This window comes from Mastomys coucha, unplaced genomic scaffold (assembly GCF_008632895.1).
Source record: "Mastomys coucha isolate ucsf_1 unplaced genomic scaffold, UCSF_Mcou_1 pScaffold20, whole genome shotgun sequence".
Classification (NCBI taxonomy): Eukaryota; Metazoa; Chordata; class Mammalia; order Rodentia; family Muridae; genus Mastomys; species Mastomys coucha.
Window position 1 is genome coordinate 77,138,185 of NW_022196903.1, and position 26,916 is coordinate 77,165,100.

At 46.0% G+C, this 26,916-nt stretch overlaps 2 protein-coding genes across 4 annotated transcripts in view; both read right to left on the minus strand.

The window, feature by feature from the left end:
• Positions 1–1,324: 1,324 nt before the first annotated feature.
• Positions 1,325–11,392, minus strand: Clec4f (C-type lectin domain family 4 member F). Its single transcript, XM_031384033.1, has 6 exons — positions 11,317–11,392; positions 10,414–10,530; positions 7,763–8,698; positions 3,092–3,243; positions 2,197–2,315; positions 1,325–1,670 (listed from the first exon to the last, which is right to left on the minus strand). The coding sequence occupies exons 1-6, from the start codon at positions 11,390–11,392 to the stop codon at positions 1,505–1,507; spliced, it is 1,566 nt and encodes a 521-aa protein (XP_031239893.1). The 3' UTR covers positions 1,325–1,504.
• A 6,262-nt stretch (positions 11,393–17,654) lies between these two features.
• Positions 17,655–26,916, minus strand: part of Cd207 (CD207 molecule) — a 20,290-nt gene continuing 11,028 nt past the window's right edge. Inside the window, exons 6-9 of one of the 3 annotated variants that reach the window (XM_031380895.1) lie at positions 20,181–20,244; positions 19,208–19,245; positions 18,890–19,035; positions 17,655–18,499 (exon numbers count right to left, since the gene is read on the minus strand). In XM_031380895.1, coding sequence (XP_031236755.1) covers positions 18,423–18,499; positions 18,890–19,035; positions 19,208–19,245; positions 20,181–20,244 — 325 coding nt within the window. In that variant the 3' untranslated portion in view covers positions 17,655–18,422. Of the gene's footprint in view, positions 18,500–18,889; positions 19,036–19,200; positions 19,246–19,708; positions 19,758–20,180; positions 20,245–26,916 lie in introns of those variants that run through there. The other 2 variants (XR_004121744.1, XM_031380897.1) reach the window with 2 other exon arrangements.

Genomic DNA, 26,916 nt, shown 5'->3' on the forward strand with positions numbered 1-26,916 from the left:
ACACAGTGGAGCTGGCCCTGATATACAAAGGCATGGGTGAGCCAGTCCAGAGGAGATGAGAGCAGGAGAGCTGGCCCAGCCCCTCACAGGCTGCAGCACTTGGGAGAGTGGGCCCTGTGCCTTGACTGGGCAGCACAGTGAAGGTGGCTATGGAGGCCTGGGTGCAGGTGAGTCAACCTGAGGGCAGTAGAGCAGGAGAGCTGACCCTGCCTCCTGCTGAAGGCAGCACTGACCAGCTCAGCTACTGTCCAGGCCTCTGTGTTGACCCACCCCAAAATCTATATCTCTAATGAGGGGATGTGTGAAAGGCCCAGGCCTGCTGTTCTAAAGCTTCAAAATCTCCACAGCACAGGGTAACAGCAGGATAACTGGGAGTCCTGATAAGGATCCAATATTGAGAATGTCGCAGAAGTCAGGGTTCTTGAACCAGACCAATGACTCGATGCAATGAACACTTGCAAGTGAAGATATCTGGACAGAAGGAAATACTGTGGGACACACTGTGACACACTACAGCTTCCACAGGGAGGTGTCTTCTAAACGTTCTTGGTTGGGGGGGAGTTGTTGGCTTTTTGTTTGTTTTTTATTTTGGGGGAGATTGCAAGGGCAATGGTCAGATGGGGGAGGCAGGGAAATGAGTGGAGCTTGGGTGCATGATGTGAAACTCACAAAGAATAAGAAGTTAAAAAAACAACTAGAAAACTCATCACACTAACATACAGGAGACTACTATTTCTAGATACTGGACAGTAGGCAAACTAAAACTTCTGACTAAGTTAGGAAGCTGGGAATCAGATGGAGCCATCTTTCTGAAGGTTCTTCCACATGACAGGCAAGACAGTATTTATGAAGGAGAGGCATTCCACCCAGGCTGAGAAGAGAGAGCTCATTGCATTTGGAGGGAAGAGTATGAAGAGGCCAGAGAGAAAAAGAGAAAGATCCAGAAATCTGCATGGGATTCCTTGTGTATGGGTAGAGTGTTCCACAGACACTAAGAGAGAGCTACTGAGGTTCTCATCCTAAGGTGAGCAGAGAGTAGATCCCTACAAATACTAGTGAGAGAATGGCAGGGTGGAGTAGAGATCCTACCAGCCCACAGGACAAGGGAGAGAAACAGGACCCCAAATGCACACATGAAGAAAAGCATGGAGCCCCTGGGGTGACTTCGGAAGGCCCTGCAGTTCCTATGACACCCCAGCTGCTGCCCGCACTGTCACTGGAAAGTGGACCTGTGGGGACGGAAAGACCCAAGGGAAGGAGGGGCCAGTCCGGGGAGAGGTGGGTGTGAGGGCAGCCGCAGGGACCATCAAGAGCCAAGTTTCTGTCCATTCAATGAGTGTTTATTAAGGGCTTATCTGGGCAAACATGTCGGGGTGTTGAGTGGAGTCCGGCATGCAGGGCTTTTCTTTAAGGAGGAGGCGAGCATGTTTTAAATGGCGGAACAACAGGGACACAGAAGCCCTGAAGTGAGATCAAGGCTGTAGGAGTCTCAGGGAGGACAGACTCAGTTCTGGCCCACTCTGGCCGCAGGCCACTCTGTGGACTTCTTGCACACCCAGGGGTAGGCGGAACTGCAGGCCATGTCGTTCCACTGCTGCTGCATATGGACACAGTCTTCATACTCTCCATTCCTGTGTCTCCAGTTGTCAGGCTGACTTTTCCCCCAAAACCTAGAAAAACATGGTTTTACTCTGCTAGACAAAGGAGCCTTCCTTCCTCATGCATAAAGAGACCTCAGGAGGGGGACAGGACCGGAACTAGAGGAGTCTCCAGAGTGGCCCTGCTGGGGCTGCCCTCCCTCTGTTACAGACGATCCAGGGTCTGAAGGGGAATCCTCCATAGAATTCAACACTTGGAGGAAACAAATGAATAGGTGAAGTCAGAAAACCAGGAAGGCAACTGGCCTGCTAGCCCCAGGGCCTGTCCTTTCTAGATGCTATTCTACTGGTCTCAGAGGTCAACATACTACATGTCATATCACATGCCATAAACATTACACATCACACATCATGCATATCATACTCATCACATATATGTATAAATACATGTATACACCATACACACACACACACACACACACACACACACATACACACACACTACTAACACTCACTAGAGAGGACCATACACAAAGAACAGTAAAACCGGCCCAAGGCAGACAGTGCCTGGACAGAGCTAGACAGAAGTTAGACTCACCCTTTGCTCTGAACATAGTTGAATGGTGTACTATCCACCCAGTGCCAGTTGCCCTCTGTGCCCTGGTCAGTGAGCCCAATCCAATAGAACTCAGCACTCGTGGTCCGTACCAGGAATGCCTATGCAAAGGAGGCAGGGCTGTGAAAAGCTGACTCTTTGAATCATCCCTTCCCTGACCCCTAATCAGAGAGCCCATCTCAGTGCAGGAGCTTCCAGAACCTTCCATGGCTTATCTAATCTCTAGAGCGGCAGGTAGGTCCCTCTGGGGAACCTCCATCTTCCCCCATATTGACTTGTCTTCAATGACCCTCACATTTGAAAAGGGGTGTGACTCTGCTGGGACAGAAATCCTCATTCTAGTTTATTCTTAGCAGCACTGTACAAATCCTGGGAGAGCCACAAAGAATGGACAATTTTGCAGGTTAAGCCAAACCAAACTTAGCATAGTCCTCTGTTAGCCTGGTGGACAGTATTTCCTTGGAGAGTCCTAGATGCTTAGGAGTGAGTCTAGCTCCCAGAGGGCCAGGGTCTCCTCTTCACCAGCCCTCCACAGCCACTGGATGTTTCAATCCAGACTGATGCCCAGAAGGGGAAGGCTGGCAGGGGCTGAGGGAGAGTGTGAGAAAAACACCCCCTACATTGAAGAGTGTCACAGGTGTCTTTCCCTTCCCTTCCTGCTGACATCTGCTGGGGCCTGGAGGTCTTCCTCCTTCCCTGAGCAGGTGGCAGTAGCTGGCCACACTTCCACCTCAGTAAAGCGTGCTCTTGGGAACTCAGAAAATATTTGTTCCTTGCCTGATGGGGACAGGAGGGACTCCGCTACCCATTAGGTGGACAAAAGCTTAAAGTTTTTTTGCCTCTAACCATACCCCACTCTCAGTCCCAGGCCTCTGACCTGCTCCTCCTGAGAGGTCACTGAAGCCAAGTGTGCTCCCTGAGACCTACAGAACTTCTCAGCCTCATGCCACGATTTCTTGTCACGAGAAAAGTAGTAAAACTTTCCATTGAAGTACTTCCAATCCTGCATGATCAGCTGGAGAACCTGACCTAGAACAAAAGTCAGGGAGAAAGAATCAGGAGCAGATATTGCTGTCCCAAAGCCAGCCTCCACTCTACCGGGTCTGACCTTGGAAAATCACAAGCCCTGTCAATTCTCATCGCTCAGTGTTGTGGGAGCAGGGCTGGGACCTCACACCCCGGTCACATGGCCCCATTTTAGAGGCAGCATTCCAGGGTACCTAGGTGTCCCAGTCACTCCTGGGGACTCTCAACTTTGTCACCCATCGGCACTCTCTGCAGATGCCTGCTTTCTGGCATTCAACACTCCCCCTCTCATGACTGTCACCAGCCATCTCTGTCTGCTTCCAGTCCTGCAACTTGTAACCTCTTTCACTTCCTGACTTCATCTCCATCCGCAGACTCCAATACACACTCATGTCCTCTAGAAGAATGCTCAAGCTGGAGAAAATGGAACAGGGTGAAGGCACCCTGTGTATGTTTAAATTTATTTACTAGAAGGGTGTTACATGCGTGTGCCACCGCATGCATGTGGAGGTCAGAGGACAACTTGCAGGAAGGAGTCAGTTCTCTCTTCTGACCATACAGGTTCTAGGGATCAAATTCAGGTTGTCAAGCTTGGGGACAAGCATTTCACCTACTGAGCAACTTGGCCCACTCAGGAAGAAGTTACTTTTAAATCAGGTGGAAACATCAGTGACAACACAAGAACTGAGGTCTTAGAGAAAGATAGTGAGTGTGTGAAGTAGGGATTCTCAGCACGTGGTCCCCACCTGAGCATGCCAGCAGCATGAGGAAACTGGCTAAGATGAGCATTTCTTCTCTGCTCAGCCCCCATATGCCCTTTAACATACACCATGGTTCTGCCAAGCCTGCGAATGATTCTGTCACTGTCTGAGGTTGAAACAAGGATGGACAAACTGCACCCCAGCAACCTCCTCTCAGGAAGTCTTACTGGAGCACATCTGTGTGATATTCATGGGGTTCCCTCAAAACTGCAGCAGGAAGCAGTTCTGTAGGACAGAGACCCTAAAGTCCCTGCTGCATAAGCCTGAAGGTCTACCTAGTTCAGCTCCCAGTACCCACATAAAAGCCCAGTGTGCTGCATGCTGTGCTTATAATCTCAGTGTTGTGTGATGGAGACAGAAGATCTCTTAAATCCATTGACCAGTCTGCTTAATGGACCAGAATGAGAAACATCGTCTCCAAAAATAATGTGGATGTAGCTCAGTGGGTAGAGTGCTTGGCTATAGTGCAGAAAGCATTAAGTTCTGGTTACAGTACTGCATGAACCACACATAGTAGGGCACTTCTGTAGTCCCAGAGCTTGGAGGTGGAAGCAGGAGGATAAGGAGCTCAAGGTCATCCCTGGTTAGATACCAAGTTTAAAGACAGCTTGAGGTATATCTATCTCAAAGATAGGTAGATAGATAGATAGATAGATAGATAGATAGATAGACAGACAGACAGAGAGATAATAGGTAGGTACATAGTATAGATAGATAATAGAAGATAGACAGATAGATAGATAGATAGATAGATAGATAGATAGATAGATAGATAATAGGTAGGTACATAGTATAGATAGATGATAGAAGATAGATAGATAGATAGATAGATAGATAGATAGATAGATAGATAGATAGATAGATAATAGCTAGATGATAGACAGATCAAGTAGAGAGAGACTGAGGAAGACAATCTAGCCTCTATACACTACACACACTGAACAAGAGGGGGAGAAGGAAAGCTCAAAGCATGGCTGTTACTAGCAGCATCTAGAAGGTTTTCCTAAAGTTCTAAGGCCAGGCTGCATCCAGGCCAAAAGGTCTCAGTTCCAGAGCTGAACTTTTATGGTTTTTTGAGGGAGGACCTCTCCATAGTATATCCCAAAGTGTGGAAGCAGTAGTTGCTGATGCTGCAACAGAAAGCCAAAGAGAATGTGAGGACAACAGGGCGGAGTGAGCAGAGGAGTAAAGCAGGGAAGTCTTCCAGCTGCCCATGTCACTCCTAGCACACAGATGGCAGAGCAGGTCCTGCCCACATAATCCTACTTGTCAACTCTGCAGCAGCTACTCCAGAAGTCACTCCCCTCCAGTTCTCCAGTTCCTTCAGCCTCTTTCACCTTCTGAGCAGCCTCCCATTCCACCTAGGAGGCAGCACCCTCTGCTTCTGTTCCAGGGGACCAGCCTCCACCACACCTAACCTCATTCACAAGCTACCTACTCCACTAAAGTGTTCTCTTTCCCTCTCTCTCCTCCTCTCTCTCTCTGTCTCACTCTTTCTTTCTCTATTTCTCCCTCTCCCTCTCTCTCTCTGTCTCACTCTTTCATGCTCTCTTTCTCCCTTGTTCTCTGCTTCCCTCCCTCTCTACCCATTTCTCCCTCACCCTCTCTCTTCTTTCTCTCTTTACCTCTCTATTTGCTGCTTCTCTGGTTCTTTCTCTCACTCTCAAACCAGGTCTATCAGAATCTAGAAAGCCCAGCTCAAGAGAGTTCACCAAAACATTAGCAATGAATTTGAAGGGAACATAGCAATATGCTGCAACTCTGTGGCTGTCTTCTCATCTCTGCCTCTCCATACTTACCACATGATCAATATCTCATATGCTCTCTTTTTCAGGCACACTTCTAAAACCATGAAGCTTGGCTTCCCTTCTCCACCCACATCCTTCTCCTCACGGTGCACCTTGCCATATGCATGCAAATGCCACCACCCCATTGCTGCAACTGGGACCAACATCTCATGACCAAGTCTGTGCTCACATCCCAGAACCAACATCCAAGAGCCTACAAGCTCAGGCCTCTATCCTAGTTGCATAGCCTGTATGCAACACAGCCTTGAATCTCCATAAAGCATTCCAGATCCAGCAAGTGAGATCGCTCTTTTCTATTCCTTCTCTCCAATGGAGACTGGGAAGCCAAGCCTTCTAGGGAGACTCATTGCCACTCTCCAGCAGTTCCCAGCTTTTGGACGAGGAGTGGCAAGCTCAGAGCCTTTCCCTGTTCACTGTGTGTCTCCGAGGCAGCCCCTGGCCTCTGGCACATGGTTCTCAAGGGGCCCTCTCTAACATTACTAGGTTGTAAGTAGCTTTTTATGGAGAACAGGTCAGAGCACTTTTGCAGAGTATATGTTCATTCATCCTGGTACTGTGTAAGAAGAAGTCAACACTGAAGGTACCTATGAAGTGGCTGGAAAGCCACTGTTCTGGGCTCAGAACACTGAACACAGCCCACACATGAGAAAGTTGCCCTCTTCCCCACAGAGTACTCATCTGCTGGGAGGTCCCAGAACCCCAGATTCCTGTTCCCATGCCTATGACCTGTTCTCCTGCCCTCTGTGCCTGCCATGCAGCTAACGGAGGAGTCAGCCCAAGATCTTCTCATCTGATCTTTCTGTGCTGCACACGCTAGAAGGGCCCTCCTCCCCATTCTTTCTTCATCCCAGCCCCCAGTCCATGGGTCTCCCCTCTCATCCTTTTCTCTCATCTGTGTGTCATTTCTGCAAGCCTGACCTCATAACCCACCAGGCTGGGATGGTGGAGACATGTTTTTTTCAGTCTCTATGCCCTGATAATAATGGCTCAGTAAGCCTCAGCTGTATGTGTGGGTCCTGCTGAAGTTTGAAGTCTTCTCATGTGTCAACCTGTTCGATCTGGTTGTGAAACAATCCTGTTATTCTCATTTTGGATGTAGGATCTTATGTATTCCAGGCCATCCTCAAACTCATCCCTGTAGCTGAGGTTGGCCTTGAACTCCTGATCCTCCTGCTTCTACCTTCTGACTGCTGGAAACAGAGATGGGCCACCATGATTGTCAATCACATTTTTTTTTTTAAATCATTCAGTTTTGTTTGTTGCGTTTCTTTTTTTTTTTTTTTTTTTTTTTTTTCCTTTTTTTTCCAATTTTATGTCTTTGGGTATTTTGTTGGCATAACTTTCTGTTCACCAAATAAATGCTTAGTGGCCTTGGATCTCCTGGAGCTGAAGTTGCAGATGGCCACCATATGAGTGGTGGGAACTGAACACTGGAAGTGCAACTAGTGTTCCCAACTGCGGGGCCATCTCTCTAGCTTTGTTTGTTTTTAAGACAGAGTCTAGCTGGATAGTCCAGGTTGCTCTTCTCAAACTTACTAAGCAGTCCAGCCCAGGTTGACCAGGAACTCACAGTGCTCCTCCTGCCTCTGCCTCCCGAATGTAGAGATTACAGCCAGCTGAGTAACAAAGCTCAAGCAGGAGCGTGTCCAAAGTCTCCAGGCTTCTGAAAGCAGCAGGTCAGATGCAGAGCCCTGCTCCACAGCTGGCGGGCCTCACATCTTTCTTGTGTGTGGTTGTTATGATACTGGCTGGCTTACAAGCTACCCCAGGCTACTCAGGGTGCCTTATCTCTAAATGGGATCCCATCTCCAGCACCATCCTCCTCCCCAGATGATTAGGTAAGCAAAGAGGCTAAAGGGTCAGAGGTCATCACAACTCCCCTGAGCACTCGTACGCACGCGCACGTGCGCACGCATGCACAACCCCCCCCCCCACACACACACCTATACTTACTCTGAGTCTTCTGCTCCTGCTTCTGTGCAGCCACAGCTTCCTGCAGGGCCCCCAGGCGATTCTGCTCCCCCTGAATCTTGGCAGCAAGAGCTTTGGTTGCCTGCAGATCTGCTTTCACACTTTGCATCTCTGCCTTGGCCCTCTGAAGACTGTTCTGTAGTGTCTGGACGTTGGACTTCAAAGCTGAGACATCACTCAGGTCCCTTCTCAGAGTCTGTAACTCTCTGCTGGCATCTTTCAATTGGCCACTGACCACCTGAACCTGGGAGTTCAAGGAACTGGTGCTTTTCAGCTCAGCTTTTAAGCCCTGGATCTGGGCATCTGTCTGCTCCAGGTGGCCGTTGGCTTTTTGAGTCTGAGCAGTGAGTGTTTCCAGATCTTTCTTTAGTGAGTTCATCTCACCACCAGCCCTTTCCATACCATCTCTCACAGCCTGGATCTCAGCATTAATGTTGTCCATGCTGTGCTGGAGAAAGCCCTGGGTCTGGGAGCTGAGGCCATTTAAACTCTGCAGACTTCCCCTCAATGCCTGGATCTCAGACTGGGCTTCCTCCAAGCCTCTGCCCAGCACGTGGAGCTCAGCACTGGTGTTTTCTGTACTGCTCTTTAAGAGACCTTGGGTCTGGGAAGTCATAGCATTTGCCTTTTCCAAATCTTCTCTCAGACTATGGATATCAGCACTGGCTACCTCCAAGGAGTTTCTCAGTGCCTGGGTCTCCAAAGCCAAGGCTCCGGAGCCCTTCAGCACATCTTTTGTCTGCTGGATGTCAGCACTGGCATCCTCCAGATGGCTCCCAAGCAACTGCACCTGAGAACTGACATTGTCCATTTGGTACTTCAGTATCTGTATCTCCTTGTGACAGCTGCTAGAACTCTCCTCATGGTCCCTCTGGATAGCCTCTTGCATGTCTCTCTCCCTGACAGACTGGGAATGATCTGAAGAGAGGAAACAGAAGGTTCCACAGAGGCCTGTTATGTGGGGAAGCTCAGGTGGCAAATCAGAACATTCCTTAATGTTCCTGGGTATGGTAGTCAATACTGTCAACTTGGAAGGACCTAGAATTATCCAGAAGACCTCTGGGTAGATCTATAAGATAATTTCCAGAGAGGTTTAACTGAGCAGAAAAGACCCATCCTGAATGTGGGCTTCACCATCCTAAGGGGTTCTAGACTGAATGAAAAGGAGGAAAAGCTTACTTACACACACACACACACACACACACACACACACACACACAGAGAGAGAGGGGGGGGGGCTGGTGAACACTGGTGTCATAGCTCTCTGCTTCCTGACTGTTAACACAATGTGATCAACTATCTCAAGTTCCTGCTTCCACGACTTCCCGCCATGATGAACTGTGCCTTCAAACTGTAAGCCAAGATAAACTCTTCCTTCAGTTGCCTCTATAATTTATCTGTTGCATTAGTTTTGAGTGATCCTAGGACAGCCAACTGGTCCCTGAAGCTACACAGACTGAATATGGACCACCCAAGAATGCAGGCCTAAAAACAAGCATTCGAGCACACACACACACACACACACACACACACACACACACACACACACACAAGCAGGGAAAACTGAAGCTCTGGCCTGTGTTCAATTCCCAACACTACCAAGAATATTTTTCTCAGATCACCTGGCTAAAAAAAGACTGAAAGAGAACATGATTTTTTTTTTTATCCCTTTTCGTATGAACCTCTATAGGGAAACTGCTCTTTACCATGACAAGGAGGTTGAAGTCAGGAGGGAATGTGAGGGATCACCAAGGGCCGCAAGCAGATCCTGGGGAGGGGATGGCGAATTGGCTCCTCACCTTACTGTAGAGAAGGTTTCAGGAACATACTCCATAGGGATTTACCAGATTGTGCAATTTAAATATGTGTCCAATACTTACATCAACTGGTAATAACGGTCTTTAAATGAGACAATTTTGGGTTTGGAGATATAGCTCATTTGATAGAACACTTGCTTAGTTTGCATGAGATTGTGGGTTCGATCCTCTGCACCACAAACCTGGGCATAGTGCCACACACCTGTAATTCTAAATTAGAGAGACAGAGGCAGGAGGATGTTTAAGGTGATTCTTGGCTTTTTAGCTTGAAACCAACCTGGATTGCATGAGATCCTGTATCAAACAAGTAAACTTACAATTTTTTTTAGGAGGAAGGTGGGAACTGAAGCTAGGTGTGGGAATAGAAGCTAAAACCAGGGTCTGTGCCCCCACACCCAGCTCCTTGAGGTATGTCCTCACTGCAACTACTCACTGGCATGTCCAGAGTCGTTGTGTCCTAGACGCGGTTCTTTGAAGGAAGGACCATACCGCTCATGTCTCCAAGGCTGTGAAGCTGAGAATGCCATTTCCAGGTCAGCCCGATCTGTAGCCCTGACATGATAGGCTGCCCACACACAAGTGGGGTTCTAGAAAGAGAGGAGCATCAAGGGCCCCCTCCCCCCAGGTTCCCCAGAAAGCCTCCATTCTTGAGAGCCATCTCACAGCACAGTGGGCTCTGTTGACTCCAGGTCTGGGCTTCGCTGACTGGTAAAATGTTACTTCAGAGAACAGAAGTGCCCAGAAGACTGCCATCTGGGTCCCTTGGGACCTTTGCATAGGAGAGTAAGTGGTGGCTAAAGTCACCTGAGAACTTACCCGCCACAAAAAGAGCAAGGAGAGAGAAGAACATAGTCACCACCATTAATGCCATAATGGCCTGGATGTGCCGCAGTGTCCTGGGAGCCATGGGAGCAGCTGACTGAGGCCCCAGTCCTGCATGGGGAGAAGCCAAGACTCAGGGTGAGAATGCAGGGAGGGCCAGGACTGTAAGTCTTGACACAGTGCCCTGGCTTTTCCATTAGAGATGAGAACAACCACCATGCTTCTCACAGGGAGCTACAGGCAGGGCAAGGAAGCCATCTCTCTGGACATGCAGCAGCCAAAGATCAGGGGCTCACAACCCACAGAGGCTACGGTGGTGTCCTAGCCATGAAACCCACCCCAGAGAGCATTGCTGTGGGTGTGATCACAGAAAAGAAGAAAGCGAAGGAGGGAGGCAGATAGAAAGGAGGCGCACAGTAGGGCCCCAGTCCTCCAGGCCCCCATCTTGTTAACAAGCCTGACCAAATCAAGCATTAGTGTCCCTGGGGTGGATGGTTTTATTACTGGAGCCTTCCACAGAGCTTGAAATGTTGCCATGTGTGTCCTGGGTCTCCTGGGATATTGGTTAATAGCCAGGGATGCACCCACTCACAATCTCAGAGAGCAACAGCTCCAGAGAGTAGAAGGGCTAGGCAGTATGCAAAGCTGGGGTTCAAAACCAGGCCCATCTGAACTCCAAGTACACATTTTCCTGACATCGGGTTACTGTACCCAGTGGAGGGGTTCTTGGAGGTTTCATATAGAGCCTGGAGTGCTCAGAGTTCTGGTCCTCTGTTGACCCATGTATTCTGACCCATCGATTTATTGCAGAACCAAGGCAGGGATGATACAAATCTCTGGACTGGCAAAGATGGACACAGAGGGTAAGGTGTAGGCAGAAACCCTAAATATCCTTACCTTGGGGCTGTAGGGAGACACACTGGTTGGTTGTGCAGAATCTAGCCATATCTTTGTTCAGCTCTGCCTTCTCCATCCTCCTGTACTGTTCTTGCCACTGGTTTCTAAAGTCTGTCCTGTGAGCCCATAATAGTGGGAGCTTAAAACACAGTGGGAGCCCAATTTATGTTCTTCTGAGGCCATGCCCACTTCTCAGGCCTGCCTCCTCCCTCTGACTCTGCAGAAACCCAATGTTACCATTGGCCCCTCCTCTTGGAGTTCCAGAGGCCAAGAGCCCTACCATCTTCTTCCCCTCTGCCCCTGGCTCCATGCCAGTCTCTGCCTCAGAGCCACATATCACCCAATCCCCCTCAGCAGGGTCTGAGATCTGCACCGAGGAAGGGGACCACCAACTGTACAGAGGGAATATTCTTGTGGGGCTGAGGAGATGGCTCAGTCAGTGAAGTGCTTGCTGCCTAAGTATGAAGAGCAGACTTTGGCTTCTCAGCACCCACATAAAAAAAAAAAAAAAAAAAAAAAAAAAAAAAAAACTAGGCATAGCAGCATGTGCCTGTAGTCACGGTGTCGGGAAGTGGAGGCAGGAGTGGCCAGGCTGCCTCACTGAATCAATTAGTTCTGGGTCTGAAGAGAAATTCTTTTTCAATAAAGGTGGGAAGAAATAAGGGAAGATGCCCAGCACTGGCCTCTGATTTCTATCAGGCTTGAGGTAGCACACACCTTTAATCCCAGGACTTGGAAGGCAGAGGCAAGTTGATCTCTATGAGTTTGAGGCCAAGCTGGTCTACATAGTGACTTCTAGGTCAGCCAGAGCCATATAATGAGACCCCCATATCAAAATCCAAGCAAACGAAAACAGTGCATGAGGTGGGAAGGTTTGTAGGGAGAGGCAAAGACTGGGAGTCCGCCCACCCTGAACCTCAGAACCTTACAGACATGTCACAGGAAAGGACCTGACATGCTTTAGATATGATCACTGGCTGGATCCTAGGTCAAAGTTCCTGCAAGCCTACCTCCAGAGGGATGGGAATCCTTGGTTACGGAAATGAGTTCCTCTGAGCACACCTGAGTTCATTTGGTGAGGTGACTGAGGTTCTCTCCAGGATGGCCACCAGTTCCAAAATGACCACATGTGATCAGAAGCCTCTGTCCTCCTCTCCTACTCTCAGGCATCCCTGAGAGAAGGACTTCACAAGAATCCTAAGCAAGGTAGGGTTCAGGCTGTGGCTTGGTTGGTAAATCGCTTGTCTGACACACATAAGGCCCTGGCTTCCATCCCAGGCAGTCCTTAATCAAGGTATAGGGGTACATGGCTGTGACCATACAACAGACACAGAAAAAGAAAGTTTGGTGCTCAGGAGCTGCTAAACCTTGTTTCATATCTTTCCGTTGGCTCAGGCTATCCCCTCCAACAAACTCTAATAGTCTACCCAGTGTTTACATAACTCGATGGCTTGTTCTAGGGAACCATCAAAGCTGAAGGTCATGGCGTAGGCTATAAAACAGGCAGAAGAATGGGTTGCTTGGCAACCGACTAGTCGCAGATTTCTGAAGTGGGGACAATCTTGTAAGAGACTCTCTGAGCTCTCAGATTGTGAGGTCTCTGCTCTCTTGGGGAGTTAGCATCAGAACAATCAGTTGATGGGGGCACAGCTGCTGTTGGAAAGGAAGGATGTCAGGGGACTCCAGCTTGGTGTCAGAAGAGCAGTCAGGGAATACAAGCCAGGATGTTCATCCGAGCCACTGGCTCTCAACCTTCCTAATGCTGCGGCCCTTTAACACAGTTCCTCAGGTGGTGGTGCCCCCAACCATAAAACTATTGTTGCTTCTTCATAACTGTAATTTTTCTACTGTTTTGGATCATAATGTAGATATTTTTGAAACTAGAGATTTATCATAGGAGTCATGACCCACAGGTTGAGAACCTCCCACAAAGACTTCTTCATTGGCAGTTATATCCATGCAGGTGATATCTCCAGGTTCTCAGAACTAATCTAAAAGAAATAGAGAAGACTGGGTCCAAAGTACTGCTTCTGGATGAGACCTGTAACCTTCTTCCAGGAGAACAAACCCTGCTTTGGACCTGGCACTGTGTGGTTTGAATGAGAATGGCCCCCATAGACTCATATAGTCGAATGTTTAGTTTCCAGTTGATAAAACTGTCTGGGAAGGAAGTAGGTGTGTCACTGGCAGTGGTCTTCAAGGTCCCAAGAGCCCATACCATTCCTAGTTAGCTTTCTCTCCTGGCCTTATGCTTGTGGATCAAGATCTAAGCTCTCAGTACTGCTCCAGCACCATGCCTGCCTGTCTGCCTGCCTACCTGGTGCTATGCTCCTCACCATGGTGGCCATGGTGCCATCTGCAACTGCGAGCCCCAATTAAAATGTTTTCCTTTACAAGCTGCCTTGGCCATGGTGTCTTATCCCAGCAATAGAAAAGTATCTAAGACACACTATAACACATGTAATTCAAGCATTCAGGAGACTGAGATAGGATCACCAATCTTGAAACCTACCTGGACTACATAGTGAGGTTGAGGCTAACCTGGGCTACTGAGTGAAACCTTGTCTCAAAAACACAAAGCAAGAAATGAAAACAAATACTGTTTGGGGGGCTTCTAGTTGCTCATTGGACATAGGATGAGAAGCGAAGTAAAGTTTCCAGAGGACAGTATATGGCATTCTGCAAGGTGGTGTCCCCACCCCTGGGGGGAACCAGGAGTAGAGCTATTATTGTCACTTGCTAGACAAGACACTCCTCCAAAGTCAGAGGAGCCTGCTGTATTCTGACTCCATTCCCTGACCCTGTGTCAGGGAGCTTACAGCCCAGTTGATAGGGACCAGCCCCCAAGACAGCCACTCTCAGTTGTCAATTACAAACTTGCAGATGCCTCATCCCACGCAGAACAGGTGATGCTTCTTGTTTTCAGACTTCATTCCTGTATCTCATTCCTATTTCTTTCCCCCAGATCTTGGAGCCACCCTCCTACAGGCCCAGGGGCACTGACTGAGAACCCTGCAAGTCCAGTGTCTGAGAAGCCTCTCTGACAGGGGCAGCAGAGGTCCTGTTGGGCAAGGAGGAGTCTGTTTAGTGGTGTTTAATGGTGTTCACTCAGTAGAAAAGTGGCCTGTGGAGGTGGATCTGATGGATAGAGAGGGAATAGATGGCCTTCATTCAACTCTCTGTGTGTGTGTGTGTGTGTGTGTGTGTAAGTATGCAAGGAAGAGCAGAGGACACAGGACAGCCCAAAAGCTACTAGCTGTTGACCTTTGATCTCCTGTCTATTGATGCTGGCCTTCTGTGTAGGAAAAGGCACCCCTTCTAGGTCCTGCCTGAATCCCAGCCTGGTCTGCCAAGTCCCTCTCTCTCAGAGGTTGGAAGTCATAGGCAATGCCTTCCCAGGCATCACACAGAGAGAAAAGGGCTGGTCTTGGTTTCTATTTCCTCACACACAAGAAAGGTCAAGCTGGACCCAACTCAGGAACTATTTCTCCCGACATCCTGAGAAGCTGGAGGGACCTGAAAAGCAGAACTTTGGGGATCCCCTGCTCAGCAGCAATGTGGAGTCTGGGCAGGAGACTGGCATCATGCCACAGGCTGTGGCTACCAGGTGCCATCTGTTTGCTCGCCTTCCCTGTTCTCTCCCCCTCAGTCCAAGGTCCCAGTGATTGTGCTCCTCCCAGGAAACCATCTGCAGGTAAGGAACCCTGGATGCTGTCTTCCTTGCTAAGACGCTTCTTTACTCTCAGATAAAGAAAAGTGAAGGAGGAGCCTTTTGCACTTTAGCATGAGGAGCATCATCCACATATGTTTTCTGTTCCCTGTGCATGCTCCCAGAGGGCTTGTTCTTAAAGATCCCTAATAGTTATTCTAGTTTATTCATTTGTTTGAATGTCTGGATATCTGTTTGTTAGCAGTGCTGGAGATTGAATCTAGGACTTGGGCATAGTAAGCGAGTATTCCACCATAGAGACCTAGAGGTCTTAGAGGTGGGTGAATTCAGCAACTGTAGATGCACAACTTGGAACATCAACAATGCCAATACTCAACACATCAGAAACAGCAAGTTGGCCAATGGTGGCTTGCTCAACAGTTGATGAAGGACAAAGACCCAGGAAAGACACCCACAGGTGCCTATGCAGGTTGACATGGCTCCCAGCTTCAGGCTGCGTGCTTAAGGTTTGCCTTGGCAACATCCTTCCCTCACCATCAGTGGAACTTGCATGACCAAAGCTGGATCAAGACCTGGCACCACCAGGAGTGAGAACAGGCTTGACCCATAGCATCCCTTGCCCTTACTTCCTCATAGCTTCAGGGACCAGCATGTGACCCAGCCCAGGACTTTTTTGTTGTTGTTGTTTAGAATTCTTGGAAAATAGATCCCCTTCCCTCTGATGTTGTAAGGGCTCAGGGCTGTGAGAGATCAAGGCTGTGAGGTTCTAGTTTTGGGTCTCTATGATGCCCCCTGCCTTGCTCTAATTTAAGACCATCCAGCATGGGTGCCCCCTTTTGGTTGCCTCCTCCATCCCCCTGTACTTTCTGGTTCACTTTCTTTTTCCAGAGAATTTTTCTGATTCCCCAACTCATCTCTCCTCACCAGGAGCAACTACAGAACCTTGTTGGCCTCCTTCACCCTGGTGTGTGATGTGTTCACTCTGCAAACCACACATGACACAGTGAAGTCCAGCAGAGGCATACCAGTCACATACACTCATGGTCTAGGGGAGAAGGACACATCTGCAGAGCCTCACGGCATGACATCTAGGAGCTCAGCCATCAGCAAGGCCTGGGAGGTATATGATAGTACACAAGGAAAGTGACACCCCACCCTGAGTGAGTTTAGCCTGCTGAAAGATTAGCACAGAAGGGAAACCCATAAAATTAATGTTATGGAGTTTGAGACCACCAGAAAAAGACACCAGACTCAACTCAGATTATAACTACCCAAGTTTATTAAAACTGCTAGTAGAGCCTCAGTCTCTAACACAAATCAGAGACAAGACACCCAGAAGCAGGTGAAAGAAGGGCTATTAATGGCAAAACCACAGGAAGTCCTTGAGTGTCTGCAGAAGAAAGTTAGTTACAGAAGCCAACATTTAGTGGTTAGTCATATTGTAGCAAGCAGGTGCTCATGGCACAGTATATGTGTCTAGCTGTGGGGATCAAGGAGTCAGGGTTGCAGGAAACTCATCTCCCTGAGTTATATAAAAACAATATTTTTTTTTACCCAGGGCAGCACAAGGACTCATTCCTTTAGGAATAACAAATCTAGTCCTCGACAGTTTTATAAGACCATTTCTCCCAGAGAACCCACTTGCTTTTCAAACTGTCCTATGGAATCCTTGGGGTGTTGTATATCTTGATCAACGCTTAGATCCTGAATAGTCAACACTGATATTCCGAGAGCAGCCACACCTGCTATCCCTGTTGTCACTAGGAGAGCTATAACTATAGCTGAAACTGATTTTATCCTAACTACACCCTGGACTTCATAGTGGGAGTGTCCTCCATATGCAGGCAAGTATTTCCTATCCTCCTCTCCAGTACACACACCTCCTTGGGAAAGGATATGGACTGGAATACAGAGATTTCCTTCCTATGGTCCTAATTCTAGAAGTTTAGCAAGACCAAATGTACAGGCCCATCATGTCCCTAAAGGAGCCAGAAGATATAGCCTACTATGTTCAAATGCACTGGTGTACGTGGGAGTACTACAGGATAGGACTGGCCATAAAGGGAAGCTAAGTAATTCTAAGTTGAAGTGCTTGAACAAGTACTTGTTCCTTGCAGGTCTCCTAGGGTAAGCTTAGTTTCTTCTGGTTCAGTTTGAATTTCTTGGTAGGGTTGAAATTGGGGTGATAGAGAGATTGACTTCTACCTCCAAATAAAAATGAGCTTTGGGGTCTAGACAAAGCCAGCAATTGAAGTGGAAAATTAAGGGTTCTTTGGAGAATCACTTGTGTTGGATGGTGTTTTGCTGGGGCAAACACGTGAAGGAGTGTTTTCCTGGAGTAGACACAGGTGAAGGACTAAGGCAGACTCGGGAAGGCATGTTTCCCTGAAGCAGATACTAGAGAGAGTATGTTCCCTTAGAGAGGCACAGCCAAGAACTGCTGTTCCTGTAGGCCCCTCCTGCTGACTTGAGCCAAGGCTGAAGCCTGGCTGTCTCTGCTAGGTTGTGTTACCGTTGTTGCTAACCTGACTCTACTGAAGTAGACTGTTGGTGTGTCCATGAAGTGTTTGCAAGTGGATCAAGCTACCACTGCCTGGTAACCTGTGACCTGAACTGCTGATTTCCAGGCAATGCAGATGGGAGTTGCTCCAAAGAACCTTTCTAAACAGGTCCACCTCCCCGTATCTTTTCTCTTCCACTACCTCTAGTGGGTAGTGGGCTAACCAAGAGGTTAAAACATTTAAGAATCATCATTAAAAATAGAATTTGAAAAAGTTAAAGTTATAAGCAATCATTTCCAGGGCTGGGGAAAGTATAGTTTATCCCATTATTTAGTAACTTTAAGGTCTAAAGCTCAAAAACATCATCAGGAGATAATTTATAATTCTCAGAGGCAATGAATTACTCAATGTGCACTTTGCACTTTCAAATTTGTCTTGTTTGTCTTAAATTTTTGCAGAGGGGTCAGTCTGCCGCAGATCACCACTGGCATCTACACATTTCCAGTTCTTATGCCATGGTGAAATGGCATGAATATCTCATGATTATTATCTATGTCCTTTACGGATTAGAGCTTATGTTGAGTTTGTTACAATAGCCCCCTTGATTGAGACTATGGATTGATTTATTACCATAAGTGGAGTGTTCTGAGAGTGGAAGACAGGGAGGGAGACATAGTTAAGGCAGCCATCTTTTATCTGGGCCCATAGGGTGAGCTTTGTCAGGTGACATCTTTCATATAACAGACTCCACAGCATACTCAAATCTCTCTCTCTTTTCAGCAAGCCAGAAACCGCAGGTCCTGCCTTTAAGCAAGGGCTGTGTGCTCAACTCATTCCAGGCTATAACTCTTAGAATAAAGGGGTTACAGTTCCCATAGGCACACCCCAAGACGGTGTTCCCACTCAAGAAATATGTGTGAGTCCAGAAGTCCTTCTCAGATACTCAGTCTTACAGTCTGGGCAGACCAAGGGAGATCTCCTTTCTGCTGATCACAATGAGCTGGCCCATCAGCTGCATAGATGTGGAAAAGAGTTTTATTTAGAGCATTCTCAGCACATTCTAGAAATCACCCCACTTCCTTTAAAGTACACCATGGAAACGATTGGTCCTAATATTGTGGTCAACCAAATTCACTCTAAATATAGGTGGGGGAGTGGCATTCCAGAGACTATGTTCACTTTGGGTAAAAGGTGCATGGATCCCTGGACAGTTTCCAATCTCAAACATTTTTAGCTGGCCAAGCATAACAGAAACGTGTCAAGATTCCCAATGTCAGTGTAAGCTGAGTCTAAGGTACAAGGTACAGGGGAGCTCACATTACCCTCCATTTTTCACCCTTTTTTGGCCAGTCCTCTTCACCTATAGATGGGAATGGTGGATCAAAGCTATGGATCACACTACCTTGACATTGGGTTGTTAGGTTCCAAGGTTCTGTTGGGTAGGCAGCAGATCCATACCAAATCCACACATTGGGACTTGTCTCAATCAAAGGTTGTAGCCGCCAGCAGCTACACACAAACTGGGTCTCTGGAAGAGAGGAAAGGGGCCTGGGAAGATAGAGGACAGACAGCGAAAGGAATAACGGGACCAAGTCAAAAGTTCTGATCAGAGTCCAATGTGTTTTTTGAATCTGCAAATTAAGTAGGCAGGGAAAACCCTTCCCCCAGTAAGCCAGGATCTTGTGGCCAAATTAGCATCTAGTTGCTAGCAGAAACTCACCAGGCAAAGGTACTCAGGAACTCAGCAGGCGGTGGCTCCTAGCAGGCAAGGTAAGGTTCAATTCAGCCAGCTTTTGGCTGAGGGAGGTTACAATTCCTCCTTATTTATTTATTAAAAATTAGCTGGACTGGGGCATAAGATATATTTATGTGCCATAGTCCTACCTGGGAATTATGGTGACTGGTGGCCCTGTCTGTCTTAGGTCTATATCTACTGGCCTCTCTCTTACCTGACTCAGATATCACATGCAGCTAGTTTGTGTTTATTTGCACAAACAGGGCCTTTAGTGTTTATTATAAATAAACATGGCCTCTTAGCATATGATTCTGTCTTAGGTTGATGAGAGCCATAAGATCCAGTGATACATTTTTGGCTGCAGGCCCTCATAGCACACCTTTTTCCCATACGGACCAAAGCCACAATATGCATTTAATGCTTTTTCTTTATCACGATGAATAACTGCCACATAGAGCCTCTCTGAAGTCCAGCTTGGAGTGGTACCTGCATGTCTGAGCCTTTCTGAAGTTGAGCTTGCCTGTCTGTAACAAATCTGCTTGAGATAAAAAGTCAAAAGTTTAAAAGCAAGAAGCTTAACATTATCTTTGAGGATATCTCAGGCACTCAATTCAGTTGCAAATTAGAAATGCTCATACTCAAGGTCTGGCCTCCAGGTGTAGGGGGAAACCACTCTGAGAATCACAAAGGAACTGTTAACTCTCAGGAAAATACTGGAGGCTATTTTGCTGGCAAAAAAAAAAAAAAAAAAAAAATTAAGCCATAATTTTAGATGAAAATATGCTTACTAAAAAGACTGGACCTGCATGCACCTGACAAACTAATCTTTCAGACAGCCATAGTGCTCCCTTTAGGAGAAGACACAAACGGAGCTTCTTCCCTAAATTAAGATGGGGTCTGGACCATTTCACATGTTAGTAAGTGGCTCTCACCATTTCACCATGGCATAAGAACTCACCATTTCACCATGGCATAAGACCGTGGATGACAGTGGTGATCCGTGGCAGACTGACCCCCAGCATCTGTCTCGAAATAATGTAAGACAAACAAGACAAAAGCGCGATGTGCTTTGGAGGTGACTTTGGAGGGTATGATTTCCCCCTCCTTTATTTATTAAAAATTAAATTTGAAAGTGTGAAGTACACTTTGAGTAATTCATTGTCTCTGAGAATTATACATTATCTCAGTAATGTGGGTAACATTAAATTGTTGACAAAACATTTTAAATGTTTGACTGTAATAGCCAGTTCCATAATCTGTTTTAATCTGATTAGGAACATTAAGTATAGAAATATAATGCAGATAATAACCATTTACAGTTTTTGTTGCCTTTCACATCAAGGTAATTGTAACTTGAAAGCCTGAAAAGGTATTAATAGTCACATGTATATATTTTACTTTTAATTTTTAAATCAGAATTATTCTTTAAAAATGCCAAATTATCATAAGCAATTATAAGCTCTGATATATACATATACACATATATCAATATACAAATTAAGGCTTAATTTTAGCACCTGATAAATAGTGACAACAGCACATAGTTCAATTATTTGTGCTGAAGTAGGGGGAAAATCATGAGACTAAACATGGACTTACATATAATTTTCTCCCATAAAAGGGCTGTAGATATATATATTATTATGAGATGCATACATAAATTTATAGGAAATATAAAAGCATGCATTTAAGGAAATCTTAACAATTTGTCTTTCAGATAATAATTATCATTTTTGCTTAAAATTTTTACTATGTAAAAAATTTTACTAGGCCAAATATCAATATTTTGCAATAACCAATTTAATTGCTATTTGAAGCAAGAAATAGATGTCTCATCAGGTTTTTAAGACATTATTTGCAAAATACTTTCATGAATTTTATCATATAATTCCTTATTAATATCACAACAACTTCATAATAGGATGTTAAAACTTTACTTTATGAGACAAGATGAATCTATAGTAATGATCTCTTTTGCCAAGGAGTTGCTGTGGGCATATTAAAAAACCCAAATATTTTATTGCAATTGATTACAATTGATAGTAATTGTTTATAGAAGCTTTCTTTACTTTCTGCAAAAAGTTCTTTGTCTCTCAAGGCCAAAATCCTGTGGTGAGCTTAAGGTAAGGCCTTAGTCACTTGAAATAAGGAACTCATCTTTTCTTTCTTGATATAACTTTCTTGATATAACTGAGGCCCAAATGTTGAAAAAGATATTGCCTCTGAAACTTTTTCTAGAACAACTAATACTCGTTTTTAAAGCTTGTGGTATAAGAGCAAAGATAGTAAAATTTCAATGTACACTGAAAAATTCAAAGTCCTAGCCTCTTGTACTGAAACAGAGACAAAAAAATTATACATGCTGTAAGGCTATTAGACATTTTTAAAGACAAAATTTTCTAATGATTACAAACTCACTAGAAGCAAATCTTTAAAATTACCAGGATATAGAGGGAAAAAACAATCTTTTAAATACACAATAACTTTATATGAAGTAGGCAGGCCAGATTATAATGCCTCTATAAATTTCACAGCTTCATTGACCTTTTATAAATTTTAAGTTGAAAGTTACTTTGAACAACACCTGGACAGATCTGTGACAATGCTGTTCTGTCTTAAAATAATTCCCCAGAGGCAAGGGGAGTTGAGGTTTCACTAGGCAGGGTCTGCAAAACCAAAGAAAGGTCACACAAGCCTCACTGAGGCCTCTCTGTGCTTTGCATTATCTCAAATGTAAATACTTCTGTCACTTTGAGTATACTGCCTGAGCCTTGGCCTCGAGATTACACCTCCTGCAGTTAGGACAGATCAATTTTGTTGTCCACCTATGCCTTTAATTTTTGGATGGTCTTTCCTGAGATGATTTATACTTAAAACATCCCTTATAGCCTTGGTGCTGTAAAAGCATTGCTTGTAACAAAAGGAACCTCTGCTTGAGGGTCTCTGAACTGTTTTTAGGGTCTACTAGCTGTTTTTAGTAGTACAAACTCCTTGAAATAATTTATCAAGAGCCTGTTTGGTAAATTTTCACTGAGATCTCCTTTCCAATCTTGGGGGGTTGAATTTTGCTTCTACTACTTTATCTAATAAAGCTTGTTTTTTAAAGGGGGCAGCAGGCCCACACTGGCCACAGTTGTCTTTAACTATTATTACCCTAGCAATCATCTTAATTACAAAATATAGATAGGTGAGTTAAGAATGTTAAGCTTGGGGGCTGGTGAGATGGCTCAGCGGGTAAGAGCACTGACTGCTCTTCTGAAGGTCCTGAGTTCGGATCCCAGCAACCACATGGTGGCTCACAACCACCTGGAATGAGATCGGACACCCTCTTCTGGTGCATCTGAAGACAGCTACAGTGAATTACACAGGAGTGAGCAGGGCCAGAGAACAGCCACACACATGACATCTCACGGCCATCTGGACAGCTACAGTGTACTCGTACACATAAAATAAATAAAATAAAATCTTTAAAAAAAAAAAAAAAAAAAGAATCTTAAGCTTGAGACCAAACTGCAAACTGCAGCCAATGGAATACTGTCAATTTTAACCATATCTTGGAAATTTCTTTTGTAATATTAAGCCATAACCATAACTTTTGGAAAGCAAAATCCAATTTTAAACCATCTGTTCTATTTAAAATCAATACCAAAAACATTACATCTACCTCCTGGTAAATGGCCTGCAACTTAAACTGCAGCCGCTAGATGGTGCCAAGCAGTTGCTAAACTCCAGCTGGAGTCCATCTGCCAAGATTCAGGCAAATTCCTCAAAACCCAGTGGAAAATTTCTAGCTATAATTTTAAGAGAAAAAGCACTTTGTCATTTGCTGAACCCAATAATCACAACTGCACAGATTTCTCTAGGAAAAAACAACTATCAGCTTAGTTAACCATTTTTCTTTTTAATATAAAACACAGAATGACAATCATCCAGATGACAAGACGAAAACAGACATAGATTGACATGTAGACAGATCGGTGCACTGGCTATAACACAGAATCAAGACCAGGGATTTCTCCTGTATGAACCATAGAGAAATCTGCCTCAGGCTTCAACTGAGTCTCTGCCTTAGTCGGTGTTCTGTTGCTGTGAACAGGCAATTCTTATAAAACAAAAACAAAAACAAAAACAAAACATTTAATTGGGGCTTGCTTACAGTTTCAGAGATTTAGTACTTTATCCTCATGGTGGGGTCATGGTAGCACCTAAGCAGACATGGAGCTGGAGAAGGAGCTGAGAGTTCTACATTTGGATCCTCAGGCAGCAGAAGGAGACACTAGGCCTGGCTTGAGCATCTGAAACCCTACATCCCCACCCCAGTGACACACTTCTTCCAAGGAGGCCACACCTGCGCCAACTAAGCTACATCTACTTCAACAAGGCCACACCTTCTAATGTTACTCCCTAAGCATATATGTGAGCTTTTGAGAGCCATTCTTACTCAAACCATCAGTCTCCTTTTTAGTGTTCTTCAGCCAAATCCATGTTAGGAGAGCAAAGACCTCCTCTTTGTTTTTCATCTCCTTTCCAAAGAGAGCAACAAGACCCACTCCTAGTACAAAGCATCATGGTGTGTGCAGTGGCCAAGGCTTACTGGTTGTCACTATAGACATTGACAGTTATTTTCTCATCTGAGTGCCTGGGTCAAGGCTATAAGCTCTGGATTTTAGGATGATGTTCCTTGTGACAGAGAATAAGCCCAAATTACCTCAGGAAGAGTTGCCACACCCTCTCCTGCATACCTGAACATTCTTGTACATAGTTCCTTCCCTTGGTAAATAGGGTCAGATTTTCCTTCCTGAGAGCCTGGTCTCCAAGGTCCAGTCAACCATATTGCAGGTGGTCAATGACCTGGGCATAGTCATGAGCTGGCAGCTCTTCAGGGTCAGGAAGGAAGGAGGCTGAGCTCAACACTGCAGGTGAGAATCTGATCCTTGGTGCTTGTTAAAGAATGAGGCATGTGTTTCACATCCAGGGCTCAGATGCTCTCTGAAGGAGCATTGTCATAGAGTGAGGAGTGGAGACAGCCAGTTCCTGTCCCATGGTCAGTTTATCAGTTTCCTTTAGCAATAGCTAAATACCAATACCACTGCTGTGACAGCAGTAGTAGGGACACAGATGGTAACCTGCCAAAGCATGGCCTGGGCATTTAGATAAACAGGCCACAAGCCTTTTCAGGGCTCCAAAGTTTGAGTCAAAGTTTGTAGTCCCTGAGAGGCATGATGCAGGAGCTGTCAAAATGGTGCCTGTCAAGACAGTGCCATTTCCTGCCTCAACCTACAGCCAGGAGCTGTCCATGATGGCAGCAACTTCTTTCATGCCTCAGCCATAGTGAGGTACCACCACAGGACCCGTCCACAGCGGCAGCACCCCTCTCCAGCCTCCCCATGTAGCACAGCAGTGTTAGCACCTCAGGCAAAGCTGCCTGAGGTAAGATCTTCCCATCCCAACTCATGGAGATGGGCCCAAGGCCGGATAAAAGGGGGTGAAAAAAGCCACCAAACCCTAAGCTCCCCAAGCACAGGATTTGAAAGTCTACCAATCCTCATTCTGGAAATATCTTCCCTGAAATGCTCCACACACACCCCCTACAAGAAATCCTATATAAGCACTACCCCTTTGTTCAATTTCCTGCTGTCCATTCCCAGGAGTAGAGGCAGGCTCTTTCTGGATTTGTACTTCCATATTGGAGTGGCTATTCCTGGTTGTCAACTTGACTATATCTGGAATGAATTACAGTCCAGAATTAGAAGGCTCACCTGTGATCCTAATCTGGAGGCTGAAAGATACAAGTTTCTGATCTGGATTTTGGCATGGAGATCTTGAGGAGTAGTGGCTATGAATACCAGAAGATTAAGACAGGAAGATCTCTGAGTTCAAGGTCATCTTTGATTAAAGGTGTGGTGGCACATACCTTTAATCTGGGCTCCACACCTTTTTGCTGGAGACCTATATAAGGACATTAGGAGAAGAAAGACTCTCTTTCTGCCTGCTTGCCTTGTGGGACTAAGCAACTGCTAGATCCTTGGACTTCCATTCACAGCTGCTGCTGACCATTGTTGGGAGTTGGACTACAGACTGTAAGTCAGCAACAAATTCCTTTACCATATAGAGACTACCCATAAATTCTGTGACTCTAGAGAACCCTGACTAATACACATACCCTGGGCCCTCCAATCTCTTTTATGAAATCTGCTGTCTGATGTGACTCTCTCATTGGAAGAAGCCAACGAGCAGTGAAGACAAGCAGGGAAGGAGTGGAGCTGAGACCCCTGAGCTCCTCTCTCAGCTAGGAATACCCTCCTTTGAAAGCCACAACACCTCTGCTGAGGAGACCCCCTCTCAGAGCTGTGTGGTTCCTAGGCTCCCATTTCTCAGGATATCCTTCCATAGGGATACTATCCCACCCCAGAGCTGTACGGTTCCTGAGCACCCATGTCTCAGGATGCCCTTCCACCCAGAAAACACATACATATCTTTGACCACCCTGTGTCATTCATCAACGTACAGACAGAAAGGTTTAGTAATGGCAGGCAGCCTGAGTGCTAGTGCTGATGTCAAGGCTCCCTTGAGTTTTTACAATGCCTCTTTTTCTTTTTTTCCCAGCTTAGGAGGCCATTTTCTCCTAGATCCTGGTATAATGGCTTTGTTATGTCTGCAAAGTTGGTATCCAAACCTGCAGTATCCAACTGTACCCAAGATTTCTCTCACCCACCTTTGATCCCATGACTCAGGAATATTCAAGATAGCTTGGATCCTACTTGAGAACAGAGACCTGCTGCTTCTTTTTAAGCAATACCCCAGATAAGTTACCTCACTGGAGCATAATTGGGCCCTGTCAGACATATGCTAGACCAGCTGCTAAGGCATATTAAGCCACTCCTTAGTATCTCATTGGTATTATTTCAGGGTACACTCAGTGATGAGGAAATCATCCACATACTGAAAGAGGATGACATTTGGGTGTCCTTGTCAGTATTTAAGGGGGCTTGGTCAAAGGGCTTCATCAAACAGAATAGGGCAATTCTTAGGCAACTGTTTCAAACAGCTACACTTAACTCTGCCTGTTGGAGCCAGGAAAACCTGTACACACTGCCCTGCACCTGAAAGATGTCTTTTTCTCTCTACCCCAGGGCTCTGTGAGCCAACCTATATTCTCGTTTGAATGGACAGACCCCGCATTAGGGTTCAGTGGCCAACTGATCTTGACTTGAGTATCATAGATCTCTATTGTTAAAATCTCCTGAGCTATTTCTAACAACTGTAACCAATTCAGCTTCTCAAACCCTTCTAATTTCTGTAACTTCCTGTGTATGTCTGGGCTAACTGGGTGACAAAAGCAATATCAACAGTCTTCTGGTTGTCTGGGATCCATGAATCCAGATCAATGGAATAAACTTCTGGTAAGCCTCCCAGAGGTGCTCCAGGAATCCAACAGCAGATTCCTGATTTCTCTGAGTTACCTCAGATACCTTTAAGAATTAGTTGTTGTCTTTGTAGCTGCTGCTCTCATTCCAGTCAGGAGGTCCCCGCTTCAGTTGTGATTCAATGCCTCTTCTCTGTAGTGAAAAGGATATGTAGAACACCAGGCAGTGGTGGCACATGCCTTAATCCCAGCACTTGGGAGGCAGAGGAAGGCGGATTTCTGAGTTTGAGGCCACTCTGGTCTACAGAGTGAGTTTCAGGACAGCCAG